This window comes from Ictalurus punctatus, chromosome 8, assembly GCF_001660625.3.
Source record: "Ictalurus punctatus breed USDA103 chromosome 8, Coco_2.0, whole genome shotgun sequence".
In the NCBI taxonomy this organism is placed as follows: domain Eukaryota; kingdom Metazoa; phylum Chordata; class Actinopteri; order Siluriformes; family Ictaluridae; genus Ictalurus; species Ictalurus punctatus.
The window spans coordinates 17,742,273-17,762,194 of NC_030423.2; the positions used below are offsets into that span (position 1 = coordinate 17,742,273).

General features: G+C 38.5%; 2 protein-coding genes across 3 annotated transcripts in view; one reads left to right on the forward strand and one right to left on the reverse strand.

Annotated features, from left to right (window-relative positions):
• immp2l (inner mitochondrial membrane peptidase subunit 2) overlaps positions 1-19,922 on the reverse strand; it is a 135,241-nt gene that overhangs the window by 17,314 nt on the left and 98,005 nt on the right. Inside the window, exon 4 of one of the 2 annotated variants that reach the window (XM_053682138.1) lies at positions 2,991-3,034. The exons of the other annotated variant lie outside the window; for it this stretch is intronic. Coding sequence (XP_053538113.1) covers positions 3,013-3,034 — 22 coding nt within the window. The 3' untranslated portion in view covers positions 2,991-3,012. Of the gene's footprint in view, positions 1-2,990; positions 3,035-19,922 lie in introns of those variants that run through there. 2 annotated transcript variants of the gene reach the window in all.
• On the forward strand, positions 819-14,104 carry lrrn3a (leucine rich repeat neuronal 3a). Its single transcript, XM_017473801.3, has 2 exons — positions 819-1,164; positions 11,203-14,104. Exon 2 carries the CDS (start codon positions 11,540-11,542, stop codon positions 13,613-13,615), a length of 2,076 nt encoding a protein of 691 aa, XP_017329290.2. The 5' UTR covers positions 819-1,164; positions 11,203-11,539; the 3' UTR covers positions 13,616-14,104.

The window sequence follows — 19,922 nt, forward strand, 5'->3', positions numbered from 1 at the left end:
TCACCTCCTGTGTCTCCTCCTCCTTCTCCTTGGTGGAAAGGGTGATTTGTGCTCTTCATTAGTTTTAAAGGTCTCGATGTTGGAAGTGCTTATCGCAATCGTTACAAATGGTGAACGCTGGGATTTATCCAGCAGAATTCTTGCTTGGAAGATTGAATCGAAAAATACCACTACTCATCCTTTTACACTTCTTTTCCATCTTTTTTTGTTTATACTCAGCTGCATGGAGTACAGCATGTAGCTTACAAAGAATAGTTTGCAATGGTTTCTTCCATCCAATACTAACCCACTGTCCTGTGTATTTATTGTCCTGTGTTTTTAGCACTCATCTCTCACTGTTTTGTGTTTGCACTTTATGTAGTCCTATGTCCCGTGCGATACTACTGTGTTACACTATGCTCCTGAAGAAACGACATTTTGTTTCAATGTGTACAAGTTATACAGAGGAATGAGAATAAAAATGACAGCAAAGACGACCCAGAAACAGAGTCATAAATAAAGTCAGGACAGAGAAAAAGCCACTAGTCAGCATTCAGTCCAGGAGCTGCCTCAGGCAATATGGCATCTTAGACACACACACACACACACACACACACACACACACACACACACACACACACACACACACACATTCCATAGTTAACTGGGTCACTAGCTCATTGCATTTTCAGCAAGCAAGTGAGGAAAACAAGGAAGACAGGGATAGCAGAAATAACAAAAATAGGAAGCTCAAAAGAGAGTGTGTGTGTATGTGTGTGAGAGAGAGAAAGAGAGAGAAAGGGTGACGAGACACTCTGCGTGCTTTCTTCGTCTGTGCGAGCTCTGCTGTGATTGACAGCCCTGTTCATCCAACCAGCTCGTAGCCACTGCTTGAATGATGGGTGGTGATTTGTCTGTCCTTGGGGAGGCTGGGTTGTGCATGCGTGTATCAGGAGCACAGCACAGGCAGTGGTGTTTGAGGAGCGAATACACACTCTGTGTGCTCCCAGTGTGAGAGAGAAAGAGAGAGAGAGAGAGAGAGAGAGAGAGAGAATCAGCTCACTCGTATCTCCCTCCCTCAACCAGACCTCTACCTTTATTCTTCTCGCTGTTGATCACACGCCGAGTTTCCTTCCTGACTGGAATAATACCTTACTCAGACCAGGAGGATCTTCTTCCCATACGGTAAGCTCTTCTCTTCTCTTTTCTCCTCTCTTCTCCTTTCCTCTCTTCTCATCAGATGACTCACTGCTTCATGTCATCAGCGTGTTAGAGCAGCATGTCAATGCAGAGGCGCCTCGCTAATGGTTCTGACGGCATCATTTTCTGGATTCAAATGAACACCCTCTTTTCTGTTTTTTTTTTTTTTGGTTGTTGTTGTTGCTGTTAGTCTCGGTGGCGAGCTTGTTCTCTCGACCTGCGTAGGTGCTTTTAGAGGTTTATACAGTGACTAGCACACACACACACACACACACACACACACACACACACACACACACACACACACACACACTAAAATGCTCACACTCCACAGGTATCAAGCAGAAACACGAATGTGTGAACAATGCAATGCTTATCTGAGGAAGGAGATTTCATCTTCAGGTCTTCAAATCAGTAAGAATGGTATCGCAAGTTTGCCTACATCAAATGAAGTTTGGATTTAGATTTTATAGATTTAGATCAAAAAAGGCCAATAGATGTGAAGTTAATATACATGAAATCAAATGAAAGGAAATTATTTTACATATAATATGTAAAATCCATGAATACAGCAAATAATTTTAAGCTATTATTCTTACACAATCTTACTTAAAGTATTATTCAAGTGAGGGATTGTTTTTTGTCTATCATCACATCTGTAATGTATAATAATTTCCTCAACATCTTTTCCTGTTCTGATAAAAGATCAGAAAGTTGTTGGGGGTAGTTATGGACTTCTCCAAACGCTTGCCTTTAGACCTCCATTATACGTGAGTGCCATGTAAACAGGGTTATGGGTCATTTCTCAGTACAAGGAAACGTGTAAAATGACTTGTTGCTATGTTACAGATGTGATTAGGTTTAAAAACAGACGGAATATTCCTTTAAGGTAGCTTTAAGAAAATTTGTATCTTGGTCATTAATGGTATACACGTTATATAAACTATATAGCATAATATTTATGTATATGTAGAGGCTAGCATAATGAGATCTGGTCTTTATGGTTCTTTGAGCTTAACTATTAAATGTTTTGCTGCACTTGGAGTAAATCTTCCTTGGGCGCGCACACACACACACACACACACACACACACACACACACACACACACACACACGGGCGCGCGCGTTAGCAGCACAGTCTGTTCTCTGCGCACACTCTCATGCTGCCTATGGCAACCATGCTCGGTATGCACCACTCTGACAAATCCCAACACCTCACACTTCCTAACCATCCTGATCCCATCTCCCATCCTTTGCTTGGATGGCGGAACCAATTGGACACATTTGCATAAACCCAAACCTCTGATATGTTTAGCTGTATTCTGGGTTTTGATCACATATCTATTAAAATCTATTTTAAAGGTGCATCACGTAGCATTTGAGCCCTTCATTAACAACCTTCAGTAAAAGATTCCATTAAAGCTGCATTTGTATATTATGGAATTATATTCCAAAGACATGCCACGCTAATGAGAACATAAGAAATGCTTGGATTGTGTAATCAATCCTAGAAACAATAACAACAAAATTCTAAATCACGTGTTTATTCATTCATATAGTATAGTATAGTATAGTACAATATAGGAAAATACTCACCATATGGTGGTGTGATGATTATTTTCCAATAACAACACATCTTGCAGTCTGTTATTTCCTTTGTAACACAACAATTTGCTAAAATTAAATGTATGTATTTATTTATTTATTTATTAAAGAACAGCACATCATACTTTTTATCCATTTATAGTTACATTTAATGTTGTGAAATGTCTGTGAAACAAGTTAGTTCTTGTATCACTTACATTATAACAGTTTTAAAAAGCCGCTTCCTCGTCAGTCTCTCTCTCTCCCCCCTCTATTTGACAAAGCAAATACACAGTTTTCATGCTACTAAGAAACAATAACCATATGTAAAAACATTACAAGTCTGTCATGATGACTTTCCCACGGTGAAAATAGTTTAATTTAAAGCACTGACACTGGAGACTCTTTCTAAAACGGCCAAATAAATGTCTAATTGGCCAAAAACCACCCAAAACATCACCATATTTAAAAACAATTACACATTTTTGTGGAGCATCTGGCATACAATTACCTGTGTATGTTGTTACTATAGAAATGATAATGTATTAGAACATGCACATTAATATAAACCTGCAGATTTGTTTTGTAGCCGGAACTACTGACAGAACTGCACCTTCTGACCAATCAGAATCGAGAATTCAACATCGCTGTCGAATAAGTGATATTGTTTAACACAATTAACATTCTCCTGGACATTTCAAAAAACCATGTTGTCGATTTGTATTTCTATGACTGGAGATAAAGTATACCACATGGAAGCCTCATCTCTTTTAAGGTTCCCTATTGCCAGAAGTGTCCTTATCAGAGTAGCCAAGCCAATAGTTATATAACATATTAAGAAACGTGGCAGGAACAATTGTACAGTTACAATATGCAGTGTTTTTTTTTTTAAATAATAAGATATTGCTATAATATCATAAACCATGATAAAAGTGACAGCTGATGAAATGTAATATCCGCACATTTCCATCGCCGAGTGTGTACTACTTTCTCCCCATAGAACATGCTTTTCATATTCACATACGAAGAATAGGTTTAGCACCGGGTGATAAAAGGAGCAGAGAAAGACAGAAACACAATAGAAAGAACTGCAGACTTAAACAGAGGTGAATAATTGCTGGCTGAAATAGTTGAAACATCCATGGGGATTCTGTCAGCGGTGTGAAGTGTAATTAATTGCATCTGTGCCGAATATTTGCTAGCTGAGCCGAGCAGGTGAGAGCGGAGGGACTTTATATTTATACCTGCCTTTTATACCTGCCTTCCTGTTCTCTCTATCAGCACTGGGTTCCTGCTACTTCTAGGTTACTGCTAAATCTAAGTTGTATACATGCAAACTCATCACATAACTCCATAAATGGTGCTCTTCGTATATAATAATGAAATAAGATGAGAATACAGAATGATACAGGCGAAGGGGAAATTGTGCTTTGTCTGTGAGACTGTAATAAACACTACAAGAATATACGACACAGTTATCATGACTATTTCACTCCATAATAAAATCAGGATTATTTATCTCAATTATGCAGGCAGTGTAGGAGTAAAATAGTTTTATTTATTTATTTATATATCATATTAACTGTATCAAATATACCCCATTGATTCACATTATAATTGAAAAAGGTACACTAAATAAACAATGTAAACAATTAGATCCATTAGCTGCCTTGGTCGATTATAGTTCGTTAACTGAAAAAAGCAATGAATTGCGCAGCCCTATACTGCAGATATTTAATTACTGTAACATTACTGAAATGTAAGAAAGGCTAATAGCAAAGGTTACTCATGCTAGAAAAGTAAATTACTGGTGAAAAATAGTCTTCATTTATGGTCAACTAAAATCTTACACATGCTACACTGGTAGTTCCTCCTAAATTAGATTATTACCAAGAAATTAAATAAATCAACTTTGCAAGCAGGAGAGATATAAAGAAGTGTACGGTGAATGTAGTTGAGTTTATGTCCATATCCACCATGATTACCAAAGACTGATTTTACTCAAACTGCATTTTGCAAGTTTGTTTGTCTTTCCACATAGAAACCTCTGAAATGTTCATTTAAAAGGCAAAATGAGTTTGCCAATCATTTCCTTCACCAATGAAACTTGTATTTCTGTGCATTCACCACCGTTATCCATCATTAGAAGTTACAGCGCCCTCCACTAATATTGGCACCCTTGGTAAATATGAGCAAAGGACGTTGTGAAAAATTCTTTATCGTTTAACCTTTTAATCTTTTGTTCAAAAAAATTCACAAAAATAGTCTGCTTGCATGGATATCAAACAACTGCAAACACAACACAGGATTATAAAAAATATCTTTATTAAATATAGGTGTGCAACAATGATTTGCACCCCTATGAATTCATATGAAAAAACGTATTTGAAGTATATTCCCACTGATATGTATAAAAAAAAAAAAAATTTGTACACCTTGGTGACTAGGACCAGGAAATTGTTCAACCATGACTTCCTGTTTCACAGGGGTATAAATATGAGTTCACACATAGGCCAAATTCCCTTAGTCATTCATAACAATAGGTAAGACCAAGGAATATAGCTGTGATGTGTGGCAAAAGGTTGTTAAGCCTCATAAAATGGGAAGTAGCTAAAAGAAAATAGCACAAGCATTGAAAATGCCCATTTCCAGCATCAGGGCAACAATTAAGTAGTTCCAGTCAACCGGAAATGTTATGAATCAACCTGGAATTGGATGTGTGTCTATATTGTCTCAACACACTGTGTAGAGGATGGTTCAAGTGGCCAAGAAATCTCCAAGGATCACAGCTGGAGGGCAGAAAGTCTCAAAAACTACAATCTGAAATCACCTATATCACCACAAGTTGTTTGAAAGGGTTTCAAGAAAAAAGCCTCTACTCTCATCCAAAAACAAATTCAAGTGTCTTCAGTTTGCCAGACACTACTGAAACTTCAAATGGGATCGGGTTCTATGGTCAGATGAAACCAAAACAGAGCTTTTTGGCAATAAACACCAGAGGTGGTTTTGGTGCACACAGAGAGGTAGCCATATGGAAAAGTCCCTCATGCCCACGGTTAAATATGGTGGTGGCTCTTTAATGTTTTGGGGCTGTTTTTCTGCCAGACGAACTGGACATTTTGTTAGGATACATGGCATCATGGACTCTATCAAATATCAACAGACATTAAATGAAAACCTGACTGCATCTGCCAGAAAGCTTAAAATGGGCCGTGGTCGGATCTTCCAGCAGGACAATGATTCAACACATACAGATACACATACACACAATGATCCAACCTCATCAGGCATTATAGTAGAAGACTCAGAGCTGTTATCTTAGCAAAGGGAGCTAGCACAAAGTACTGACTAAAAGGCTTCCAATAATTGTTGCACACCTATATTTAAAAAAGGATATTGTTTCTTGATAAACCCGTGTTTTGTTTGCAGTTGTTTAATATCCATAAGAGCAGAATATTTTTGTGAATTTTCTAAACAAATGATTGAAAAGCTCAACAATAAAGACAATTTTTGTCATGTTTGTACTTCTTTGCTCATATTTACCAAGGGTGCCAATATTACTGGAGGGGAATGAACTCATTTAAACCTCCATAATTTACTCATGTCAATAAAAACAGAAAGGAGCAATAATGTGAGTTGTAATATGAACAAAAGTTATCTCCAACTACAAAGTTTCACACTCCTCCCACATGGCAAGGAATCTGATGGGGAAATTGTAGCCAGAGTGGGCCACTTGCTTTCTCTGGAATTAGCATGTGGTATTTCAGAAGAATGATAAACTGCTTTATACCACATAGTGGTATAATCTGGTAAATCTGAGTGGTCAGAAGTGGTTGATTCATTTTCTATAACAACAGCACCATCAATAGTGTTGGCTGTAATTCAAATCGCAGGTTATATTAATGCGTTTGTTACAATATGTTAGCGTTTCCATGGAAACAATTCATTCACAGAGATCTGAGTTTAATAATAGAAACATTTATTTAACATTGGAGTCTCCAGTGTCAGTGTTTTATAACTTTTAATAAGTTTTTCAGCACATGATGGAGTATATCTTGTGCTTTGTGGTTTCAGTTTTTTGATTTATCAACCTCAAGAGGGACAAAAAGAGGCTGCTAATAAGTGATTACAGGAACGAACTTGTCTCATAGATGCTCCAAGACATTAAACGTATAAACGGATAAAAAGCACAGCATTTATAACCAAACGAATTGGAATCGCTGTCAAATTGCTATAGTATAAGAAGAATAAAACACTTTGTGTGTTGTGTTTTATCCCCTACATTATGGATAATAAGTAAGAGACACACTAGCTCCTATGCAAGAAAAAGTGATCATTATGCTACATGTAAAAATGACTTGACTACAGCAAAAACACTGATAAAATAGCTCTGCATGAGACTGTCACAAATTAGCACTTGAATTCCTGGGGTATACATAATACTGTATACATTTATATAGCGCTTTGTAGACAGTCAAAGTGCTTTACATATTATGTGGGGGGGAAGGGGGGGGGGGTCTCCTCAACCACCACTAGTGTGTAGCGCCTGGATGAGGTGGAGCTATTAGTGGAGAGGAGAGAGTGATGTAGCCAATTCAGGCATGGGGATTATTAGGGGGCCATGATAGAGAAGGGCTAATGGGGGAATTTCATCAGGACATTTCTCTTAAAAGAGTAGGGGTATAACCCCAGTGTCCTGGGATTTTTAATGGCCACAGAGAGTCAGGACCTTGGTTTAACGTCTAATCCGGAAGACAGTGCTGTTTTTAGAGTATAATGTCCCTGTCACTACACTGGGCATTATGCCCCACACAGACCACAGGGTGAGCACCCCCTACTGGCCTCACTAATACCCCTTCCAGCAGCTTCCTTAGTTTTACCCAGGTCTCCTATCCAGATAATGGCCAGACTCAACCCTGCTTAGCTTCAGTGAGAAACCAGACAAGAACTGCAGGGAGATATGGCTCTGAGTAATTGAGTTATAAATCATAAGTGCAACATATTTATGATTTTATTCTTCTTAGTAAACAGAAATCATGGCACCTTGATAATAATGCAGCCAAAATTGAGGAAAAAAAAAAAAAACCCCAAAATGAAAAAAGCACATCTCTGAATTTTATCCAGACACTAGTCTTAATAACAAAATGCAAAGCAATAACTCAAAAACTTCAATATAACGCATTTACCACCATTTTAGAGAAAAATTCCCCCCACTCAGATCTCCATCTCAGCTAATGTGCAACAATGCACAGCAGTTAGGGAAAGCTCTTAGAAGTGAACATTCACCGGCAGAAAACAAAGAGGAACTAATTTAATTAGTGTGTGTGAGTGGAGCAAAGGCTTAACAGCAGAGAAGGGTGGAAAAAAAATGCACTCACGCTGTGTGACTGTGCATATCTCAATGCTTTGTTCACTTTAAAGCGCAGTAATCCGTACGTCTGCCTTCACAACAAAGAGATCAGACTCACAATGAGACTTTCTATTGCATAGGGTATATGTGACTTTATAGAAAGACACCAAAACATTGCAAATGCAATGATGTGTGAGAAGCAGTCAGTTTTGTCTGATCATACAGTAGATGTGGCCATGAGCTCTATTGACTGGGGGTTAATTGAGTAGATCTTACTGAAAATGTACAGTGTATTGGGGAAAGAAATGCTAAATGGTTTGCAGCAGCCTTTGACATTCAAAGAAATTCAATTAAGCACATAATTAGCTGTTAAAAGCGCCTTTTACATGTTTAGCTGTTAAAAGAGCCTTTCACATTTTTCCGTGAGGAAAGACAAAAACTGCCTATGCACATAGAGCAAGTCTTTGATGATCATGGATGTGGTCATAAGCTCAGGTATAGTCATCTATAATCATGATGTTTGGTGTTGTCTGAAAAGGTGTTTATGTACAATTTAAAAGCTTTCATTTCTTGGTAATAATTTTGCCTACGTACTATTTGACTATTTGACTGTAGACATGCCTTAGAGCTGGGCAATATCATGATATAATAACGATATTAGGAAAAACTGTGTCACAATACAATTTCCTGAGATATCGCAGGTAACATTATAACTTTTTCTAACACATATTAAAAATGAAAATCATTACAAACTGATATTGGATGTTTTTTTCTTCCTCTCATTTTTCATTTGTCTCATTATCAATTTTTGTAGCCGTTAAAAAAAGATCATCAAACTCAGTTTTTTATTTTTGCTCGCAGTCCTATATATTGTGATATGCATAGTATGTTGTGGTAATGTCTTCGTATATATTTTATTCAGTTATATGATATCTTTTGAATACCACAGCACTTCTTAATGATTGATTCTGATTGGTAAGAAGGTATTGATTCATCTTCTATAGCCTCCTGATGGCTGTGAAGGTAGTTCCAGTTGCTAGGTTTATATTAAAGTGTTTGTTACAACATATCACCATTTCTATAGTAACAACTTCCTTGTTACTGGAAGATATGGTGGATATGCCACACAACTTTTGATATGGTGGAGGCTTCTGCAAGGGGACATACATTTTTTTCTGGAAGGAGTCTCCAGTGTCACTGCTTCGTAACACTTGGAAGTAAAGCTGTACAACGTTTTCCGACATGGGGGAATCTTCAGGACAGAGAACTTTGTAGTTTCTTGGTAACATGGCAATCTGCATTTTTTTTTCTTATTAACTTTAAGAGAGGAAAATTAAGGTAGGCCGGTGAGGGGAAACATGAGAACAGGAATTAACTTCCATAGACTGAACACAACCACAACATTTAACTGAACTATTAAACGAATAGAAAGTATGGTGTGCTGTTCTTTATTTAATAAACGCAATAGTGAATTGCTGTGGTATAAAAGGAATAAACCACTTTGGGACATGATGATATATGAAAATAACTTTGAGGTGGTTGTTGATTATTTTCCTATAACAACACATCCAGTCATGTTTTATTCCTTACATATTGCCCACAACCTATTCAACACTGACACTACGGAACTGCATCACTAATGAATTTTTCTAGCATAGGTAACCATTTCATATTAGATTATACATCATTTCTTAAATTTCAGTAATATAGAGTATGGAATATTACATAAATCACTACCATTCAGTTATTTGACTAATTGTACCTTTGATTACATAATCACAACTTAAAAGGCAAGGATGAGGAACATAAGCTGTTCAGTACTGAGAGTTTGAGAAGCAAACCAGGTCTCTGCTTTAAACAGATGGCTTCAGCGGGGAAAAAAAGGAACGAATGCTTGTTCCCACCTGCCCATGTTGACTCGTTGCCATAGACAGACTAAGGCATGCATACTGTCATACAGGGAGGGGGGTCCTTGGCAAAGCTGCTTCTGTAGCGATACTGACAGCTTCATCTAACATTGCCCTGGAGTACCATGGCTTCTGCTCTCAAGGTTACAAATTAATCAAAACATCAATACATGGCATCAACACAGGTTAAGCCAGAGTGTACTCTCAACTGGAGCAACTATCAATCGGCTCCTTATACATAATGCAACTGAAGCAAGCACCAGGGACCTCCTTAATAAATAGCTTTTGCTGTGAAACAACCTATGGGCCTTCTTTTGGAGATGTACACACAGCATGTTTGTACTTCTAGAAAGCATTGCACAATGATTTGATACTATAGATATGTACTCAAACAAGACAACATAATAATGGCAGTTGTCACAGAGTACACACGATGGTTATTACTGAGACCAGCGATGTGAAATAATTGCTTGGCTCATTCGCTTGCCTTTGATGACTATATGTAGGCGATATAAGCAATTCTGCCACTCACTGGTCCATAACTGCTTACAATTATTAAATGAACTATGATGCTGTTTGACTCATTAGACATATAGGGCAATATACTCATGACACAAGCATTTAACGCTCAGGCAGAGTAAAAGATACAAGTCTGGATACAAGTTATCCAATACGGCATCTGTTAAGAAGTACCTCAGTGTCTGCAATAGTACGGTACTGATTGGAAAGCTGTGAGTTTGAATCCCTTGAGCCTTGGTCATAAACTTTATTTGCTCAGTTACAGTGTATTGTAAGCCTCTTTGGAGAAAATTATCTGCCAAATTAATAAATATAAATTGTAAAATACACTGGGCATGATGGGCGTGTTTATTTCTACACACATACCTTCATGTGTTGGGCTTCAAAGAGATAATCCTAATATATAACCCAACAATCCAGTTTATTTTAATATACAGCCAAAAAAGGTCTGTGTTCATGTTCGGTGTGAAATGATATATGAGAGCACTAAGCAAAGCAGTCATAATTCACTTTTTTTTCCCAGTACAACTGAAAAAAAAAACAATAAAAATCTCCTGCTTAACGTCAATATTTTTCAATATTCTTAAATGCCAATACCACTCTGTCTCAGCTATAATGTGACATTGTATTCATTATATTTCTCCCATCTCCTGTTTTCTGCAGATGGAAATTGATGTGTGTGACTGATTGAGGATAATAATGAAGGCAGAGTGATACATCTCCTACAGCAACCTGAGCTCCCGATTTTCTCCATTTTCACTCCTCGAAGGATACAGTGACCTTCACATATGCTGCCAGCTTGACAAGCTTGCACCAGGTAAACTGAAAGGTTGTTCCTCATTGCCAAGGAAAACACAAAGAAACTGGTGCATCGGAGAGACTTGGCGTCAGCAGAAAAACAGCCAGTTGTTGTGGGAACAAATGACAGTGTACTTGTGAAGTTAACAGCACTAACCCTACAATCAATACGGACTAATTTGCTGAGGGGAAAGGGGCCAGGATGAAAGAACTGCTCTTTGTAGTTTGTCTCTTAGCGGGACTTGCGTTGACTGGCTCTGTTCATGTGTCTGAGTGGACCGGGGCATGTCACAATCTGTGCAGATGTGGAATCCGACCCTGGTTTTCACCTTTGTCCCTTTATATGGAGGTTTTAACTGTGGACTGTGATGATCTGGGAATTGTATCTCTTCCAGAAAAACTTCCCTCAGATACACAAGTGCTATTGGCACAGAGCAACAACATTGTCAATATTGAGAAACCTTTGAATTATATAGTTAACTTAACGGAAGTGAATCTATCCCAGAACAATATAACTTCTCTTACTGACATCTATCTAGGTGACCTTCTTCAGCTTTTGTCCTTGCACTTGGAAGAGAACCGAATAACCAGCCTTTACGACAACTGCCTTGCGCACCTACCGAACCTTCAGGAGCTTTATATCAACCACAACCTACTCTCTGTAATCAGTCCTGAGGCTTTTCAAGGACTCAACAAACTTTTGCGTCTCCATCTCAACTCAAACCGACTGAGGGTGATCAGATCAGAGTGGTTTCATGCACTCAACCAACTGGAGATATTGATGCTAGGAGAAAATCCCATTTCCCAAATACAAGATATGAATTTCCAGCCCCTGAGTAATCTCTGCAGTCTTGTACTGGCAAGGATGAACCTCACTGATCTACCTGATAATGCTCTGGTTGGTCTCCATAAATTGGAGAGTATCTCGTTCTATGAAAATAAGTTTGCAAAGGTTCCCCAGGTTGCACTCCGAAAAGTCCAAAGTCTCAAGTTTCTGGATCTCAATAAGAATCCTATTGAGAGAATTAATCGAGGAGACTTTGTGGATATGATCCATATGAAAGAACTGGGTATCAACAGCATGCCAGATCTGGTTTCAATTGACAGCTTTGCTGTTTCCAACTTGCCTGAGCTTACAAAGATTGAGGCCACCAACAACCCCAGACTGTCCTATATCCATCCCAATGCATTTTATAACCTGCCCAGGCTTGAGACACTGATGCTAAATGATAATGCCCTCAGTGCACTTCACCGTGTTACAGTAGAGTCCTTGCCCAACCTGCAGGAAGTAAGCTTGCACTCCAATCCGATTTACTGTGACTGCGTTGTCCGCTGGATCAATATGAACAAGACTAAGATTCGCTTCATGGAGGCTGACGCTCTCTTGTGCACGGGACCTCCAGAATTCGAAGGCCGTCATGTCCGACACGTACACTTCCGTGAAATGATGGACACATGCCTCCCAGTTATCTCTCCGGAAAGCCTTCCAGAACGTATCATTGTGGATGCTGGTCGCTCTGCCTCATTCCACTGTAGGTCATTTGCAGAACCGAATCCGGAGATCTACTGGGTCACCCCTTCAGGAGAAAAGATCCTACCTAGAATGGCTTCAAACAAGTATTTGGTGCATCCTGAGGGAACACTGGACATATTTAACATTTCTGAGAGTGAGGCAGGCCAATACACCTGTGTAGCCCACAATCTCATAGGGGCAGATATGAAGTCTGTTGTAATGGTAGTGAATGGGTACTATCCAGAACAAGTAAATGGATATTTGCATGTACAAATCGATGTGATACAGCCACATTTTGTAAAAATTTCATGGGTACCACCTAAGAGCAGCTTTGTGTCAAATATCAAATGGTCCACCACGTCTTTGCGCTTCACAGCTCATGTACCATCTGATGTAAAAATGTTCAATCTAACGCACTTGCAGCCACTGACGCAGTATGAGATATGTGTAGAAATTACAGACCTGCAAAAGGGGCATTTAAGAAATTGTATTAATGTCAGTACACCTGAGCAAGCTGCTCCAGTGAGCAAATCTGACAAGAGCAAAGTGGTGATGATCAATGCCATTGGCCTGCTTTTAATAGCATCTGCTGTGATATGTTCACTCATTTACAAGTCTCTGAAAAGTGATCATCTTTACAGACGGTTAAGTAATCAACAAACAGGGACACCACTGGGTCCTAGTCCCTGCACCTCTTCTAACTTCACACTGCACGTGAGGTCTGAAGTGGATGCCAATGTTCTGGACTTAAACAACACCATTTAAGAAACTCTTTTAGAAAAAAAAAAAAAACAAACAAGGTGGGATACAATGGACACAAGGCTGTGTGACTCACAATCCCACTTTCTGAGTTTCTGCTGGAACACTGCGGGAGGAAATCAGAGGCAGATCAGGAGTCATCGTCCCTCCCAGAGCGTTTTGTGACATTGTTTCAACTCAACACCTCCTTTAGTGTAAATGTCACATGTGGGAATCAATATCCTCCAGATTGAGCTGCCTGGACAGCACTGTTTCTTCAGGCAGGATCAAGGCACAGAACATGAAAGGTTGTGTCCAGATGCCTGACTGTTCATGTATAATGCAACTCCACAGTGGCTTTTGTTTCTATTGTGGGCTTGTAGCAATACTCTTTGCTCTGTCTCAGTGGGAAAGTAAACAAAGTAAACTTTACGATCCACTATGTTCATAGAGTAGATCACAACACGATGTACAACACTTTGTGGGAAAAAAAAAAATACATTTATACAAAATTAACTGTGAACTAGACTTTTTTTTTCTATTTTTTGAACAAGACACATTTAACCATTTAACCAGTTAAAAACACATAATCAGCCCCCCCCCTTTTTAAACAATATTCTCTGTGAGTTGATGCCAGTTTTGCTGCCTTTTTAAACATATAGTGCAAATTAGATGCTTGCTTAAAAACTCAGTATATGGAGTATGTGATCTTAACATCACACAGCACAAACACACATCAAATGTCTTTGAAGAAATTGGCTTTAGCTCCCATCATTGTGTTTGTGGGGTTACTGATGGCTTCACGTGCATGGATGACGACTGGAGATGTATGAGAGTGGAGGAGGTAGAAAGGAAATAGGGGCTATCACAAAACTTATTGACGTCAAATTGCATTATATTCTTTTTCATTAAAAATCCAATATGAATTCCCAATCGCCAAACACCCACAGGTGATGAATCACCGTCACAATGCGAATGATGTGGGGGATTTATCAGGCAGGCATGGCTATATATCACCGGAGGGGTTTCAGCACCACGGACAGGGCTTTTAGAGCTCGGCTATTTGTCACAGACGCAAAAGCTAAAGCATAAATCATCAGAGCGGGAAGTAGAGGATAGGTCAGCAGGAACACGATGCAGCTGGACTCAACTTCCTACTGTGATCCTGCTGAGGCTGACCACCCTTATGGACATAGCTCAGCAAGTAGGACGCTCATTTGTCAGGACTCACACTGAGCATGAGCAGGACAAGTAACGCGGCAAAATAGCTGTGCGGCACAAAAAAATTCACACTTCAGGTTCTTCTCTGGGTGAGTGTTGTTAGTTTATGTTGCCTCCCATCTGTAAATACAGTAGCCAATACCAGTAATTTAAAAAGTCTTTGACTAGATGACTAGTAGTCTTAATTAAACTCATAGGTAAAGCAAAAACTATTTCAGGCCATTACTATTTTAGATTATTAATTGTATTTGTGCAGCAAAGGTCACATCAAACCACACTTTAATTAACAGACATACACAGGCTTCAAATAAAAATTCCAGCTTCAATGCTTTTTTAGGCTACAAAAGTAAATAAATCAAATAAATGAATAAATGTGCATATGAATAAATCTGTTTATCATACTATGACCTGCCAGCTCAGTTGAAATTGTTGTTTCTGAAACTCAGAGTGCACAACATGGGAGCTCCTTACAGTTTAAAGATGGATGGAGGATGTGATGTCTACAGCTGCGTCTGCAAGGATTTCTGCCATGTTCAACTCTGGCCTCTGTAGTGTCTGAAAACGAATCTGGGTCTGCCTCCTTGAGTTGGCATGCACTTCTGATGGACTATAAACTGGCTGACTGGGATTGGATAGTAATGTGCAACCCGTGGCTCTGAAAGTACGCTTTCACGCAGCATTGGTGACGATAGGATTCACCTTGGTCCAGTGTAATTTTATTTAGCTTTAACGGACAACAAAAATAACTGCAGTAGGAATTCCTTTGGGATCAGGCAGGAGCGGGATTAAAAAAATAGTCTGGAGCACACTTCTCCACTTCATGCAAAGTGATATCGAAGTGTTAACATGGCAGTACAGCAAAAGGGAAAAAAACAGACTTTTAGTTGATGGTAGACTTGGCTTCATCTAGCCTGAAATATTTCTAGACTAACAAAGTACATTTAGTACTATTTTTTCCTACTGTTTTTTCCACTGCCCTGACTAGTTAACATCACCCCATGTACATTTATTCATTTGGCAGACACTTTTATCCAAAGTGACTTACACATGAGGAAATACAATCAAAGTGATATATCAAGCAAAGAACAATACAAGTAGTGCTACCATACAAGTTTTGTAATTGAGTTCTAGAGAAGCAAAGTGCGCAGAGTAGAGGTGTACGTGCGGAATGTATTTTTTTGGTAATATATAAGGGAGTGGGGGTGGGAGGGGCAAGTTAGGGGTTAGTTAAGTGTTCACAGAAGAGGTGATCCTTTAGCTGTTTTTTGAAGATAGTGACAGACTTTGCTGTATGGATTGGGTTGGAAGTTCATTCACCATTGAGGGACAGTCAGTTCGAAGGTCCTGGAAAGAGAACTCATGCCTCGCTGAGTAGGCACTACCAGGCATCGGTTGTTAACTGATCGCAGGTTGCGTGAGGGAACATAAACCTGAAGGAGAGTGTTGAGGTAGGGGGGGTGCTGTTCCAGACAAGATCGTGAGCATCAAGGCCTTGAATTTGATACGGGCGGCTACAGGAAGCCAGTGGAGAGAGATGAAGAGGGGTGTGACATGGGTACTTTTGGGATGGTTGAAAAAAAGACATGCTGCTGCAATTCTGAATCATCTGAAGGGGTTTAATGGAGCTGGCTGGGAGGCCTGGGAGTAGCGTGTTGCAGTAGTCCAGATTTGAATTAACAGGAGCCTGGACTAGTAGCTGTGTGGACTGATCAGTGAGATAGGGTCTGATTCTCTTGATGTTGTACAGAATGTAGTACTACATGTAGTAGTGTTGCACTGACTAGTAGATGACTAGGGTGTGTAAGAACTTGGATATCACTCCATAAAGACAGTGTTGAACAAGATTATAGTATAGCATTTAAAGTATAAACGGCATTGAGGTCTATTATTTAGTTTAGTAGTGTATATATAAAGCTTAAACTACAGTAACACCTAAATCTATTGTTTTAAAAAGTGATAACAGCACAATCCATTCTTGGAAATGAACCACACACCCCAATAGACAGAATTAAAGCTCTGGTCTTCAATCCAGTACACACTCAATATTGGTCCACCTTGAGTCTATTAGTCTACTTAATTTTTATAACCATATGTTATAGTCATTAATATGACACACTGTGTATATGAAGATACACTACCGCTTAAATCATGATATTTAACTAGCAGCTGATAATATGTAAATGGACACAACCTTTAATGATACAAGAACCATTCACTTTGATTTATTTGCTTCTTACATGGGAGTGTTAAAGTAATTTATAGTTACATTTCTTACATTACTGTGTAAAAGTTTTAGGCACATGCAAAGAAATGCTGTAGAGCAAAGATGCCTTCAAAATAATGAAATTAAATGTTTATACATTAAAAAAAAAAATACCATAAAGAGGGGTAAACAGTAATAAATGAAATAAAGTCAATATTTGGTGTGACAAATAAAAAAAAATCGTAGTCTTCGGTACAATTAGTGCAGTTTTATAAGGAAATGAGCTGTAAGTGTTATTGAGCATCTTGCAGAACCAGCCACAGTTCCTCTGGAGACTTTGACTGTAGTACTTGCTTCTTATTTTTGCAGCAAAATCCAGCAGCCTTCATTAAGTTTATATTTTTGTCTGAAAAGTGGTCTCTTAAGTAATATGCTGCTATCTTTACTGACATACAAACATTTTTCTGTAGCATTTAATTTTGTGCTAGAAAACTAATGTTTGGGAGTCTTAAATGTTTTCTGTACTGACTTGATAATGTAGAAGTCATAAAATCAAAAATCTAGAACAACGTTTATATTAAATAAAATAGGGTGCCTAAAACTTTTGCACAGTACTGTACATCCTCAGTGTGTATCTGGATCACAAATTCAGCATTACTGCTGTAAAAACTTGGCTCAATAAATATATAGACTTCTTGATTTTTTTTTATTTTTTTTTTAAATGTACTATATAGTTAGCTATAGTGATAGAAAGGTGACACCTTTAAAAATGTCTTACAGGAAAATCTAAAATAACCCACATGCAACCTAAGTGCAAGATTTCACATGAAGTCTGTATATATACCCAGTCATGGGTTTTTTGGCAAAAAAAAATCTAAAAATAAAAATGCTGAAATGGTTCAGTAATCCCATAGCAGAACCTTGTCATGCAATTATCTCTTTCAATTTTCTCTGTTCACACTGGTCAAATAAATGTGAAGGATTACACATCACATAGGATAAATCAGAGAGAAATCGCAGGGCACACCATTTTCCCTCCCGTGCCTCGGCTGCTTTAAATGTCTCCAGTTACAACACGACATGGAGGTGACAGCACTAATGCGGAGTGATCTCATGAACCGAGATGCTCTGGCTGCACCAGTATCTTGGGAGGAGTCAGTGCTAAACAAGACAAGGACAAAATCTCCTGTTAATAACGACATCCATTTTCATTTCATGAATCTTGTGTAGCACCGTTGTTTCCTTGCCAACAGCCCGTAGAGACAGCAGGAAATATACTTATACCTTAATGTCCTGAATGCTGCATTCATTAGCATGTATGTAACATGCAATAGATGCATTGGGGGGGGGTAAGCGCAAACACAAAGCTTGATATTACATGCCCTTCAAGAGATGCATCGACCCGCAGTTAATCTTTTGAAAGAAAGGATGAGAAATTCCTGCACTGCCCTTTTCACAGCAGCCTCAGAAACCTAGTGCTTAACGCTCCACTGGGATTGCACATTTTGTAATGAATAATTTACCTTTTCCTAATGACCCTGCGAGACGGTTCGTTTAAGCGCTGCCTTTCGCTCTGAGCGAGGTGATTAGAGTCAGGAGGCAAGGTGAGAAAGCTAGATTAGAGGAAATTAGTGCGGTTCAGACAACGGTTACTGGAAGCTGCCTGCCTGTTCAGGTATTACCATGAAATGATGCCTCTGGAGAACAGCTTTAGATTGTTCCACAGTAAAAGAAGTTAAGGTTAATTTACCATGACCAGTTATTTGTACTGGAATTTGGGTTTTATGTGCCTGGCACGAAACACGGGCCTTAATGCCAATTTGTCTATTTGTGTAAACTGACAACCTAAACGCTATTAATATCTATTTGAAATATCTGACCTTATGCGGTAGCTACTTAATCAGGCAGTCAACGACTCAGCCAGCATTAGGGTTTGATTAATGACGACCATATAAATATATGAGCAATAAAGTAGACAAAAAATGCTTACTCTCTTTGTAGAACCAGTGGGGGGTACACGGATAAACACTGCACTAAATCAGTTTATAAAACCCTATAAATACAGAAAATGTCCACTTGAAGAAAAAATGATATTATTCCAATGTTTAAGTTGTGTATCTCAAAAAATACAAGTGCTCTGAAATGGCTCGAGTAATAAAAAAGAAAACAAAATTTTGCTCAAAACAAAACAATCACAACCTATAGCTTTATGACTTCAGTTCAAGGTACAGAAAAGTCACATATAAAAAAAAAGTCACATGACTTATGATGTGAAACTTACAAATGTGTTTTCTTTAGACACGTCACATGCTATGTTGCGCACATTTTTCACATGTAGTGCATTTGTTTTTATTATTCACGTGATTCTTATTTAAATGAGTTCATTGCATTTCATTTCACGTTCTTTTTTTTCACCTGTACGGCTTTATTCCCCCCCCACGTGATTTTCCCACGTGAATAATTCTTTTCCACGTGACCGCATATTGTTCATATGATGTCAAATGTTTACTTACTGTGAGTTGATGTCTGTGCAATTTCAGGGCATAACACTGAAATGCACGTTCACATGTGGTCACATTTGGTTCACATAATCATACAGTACGTGAAAAAAAAACGTACGGTCGTGTGAAATGTATGTGATTTTTCTGTAAGATAAATTAAACTCACTATAAATGTTTCTCAACATTTATGACTGTCCTAAGATGCATTGTTTATACTTTTTTCATATTAACAAAATGTGTTATACTGTGTCTCAGGCACAATGACCAACTAAGGAATCGCGGCAAATGCAAGTGCTTTGTGATGTGGTGTTTTTGTCCTCTGTTCCTTTTTCATATTGAGACACTTCTGAGGGTTTCACCTTCACTCAAACAATTAAATTTTATCACTACTTTAATTTTTTTTTGTTTT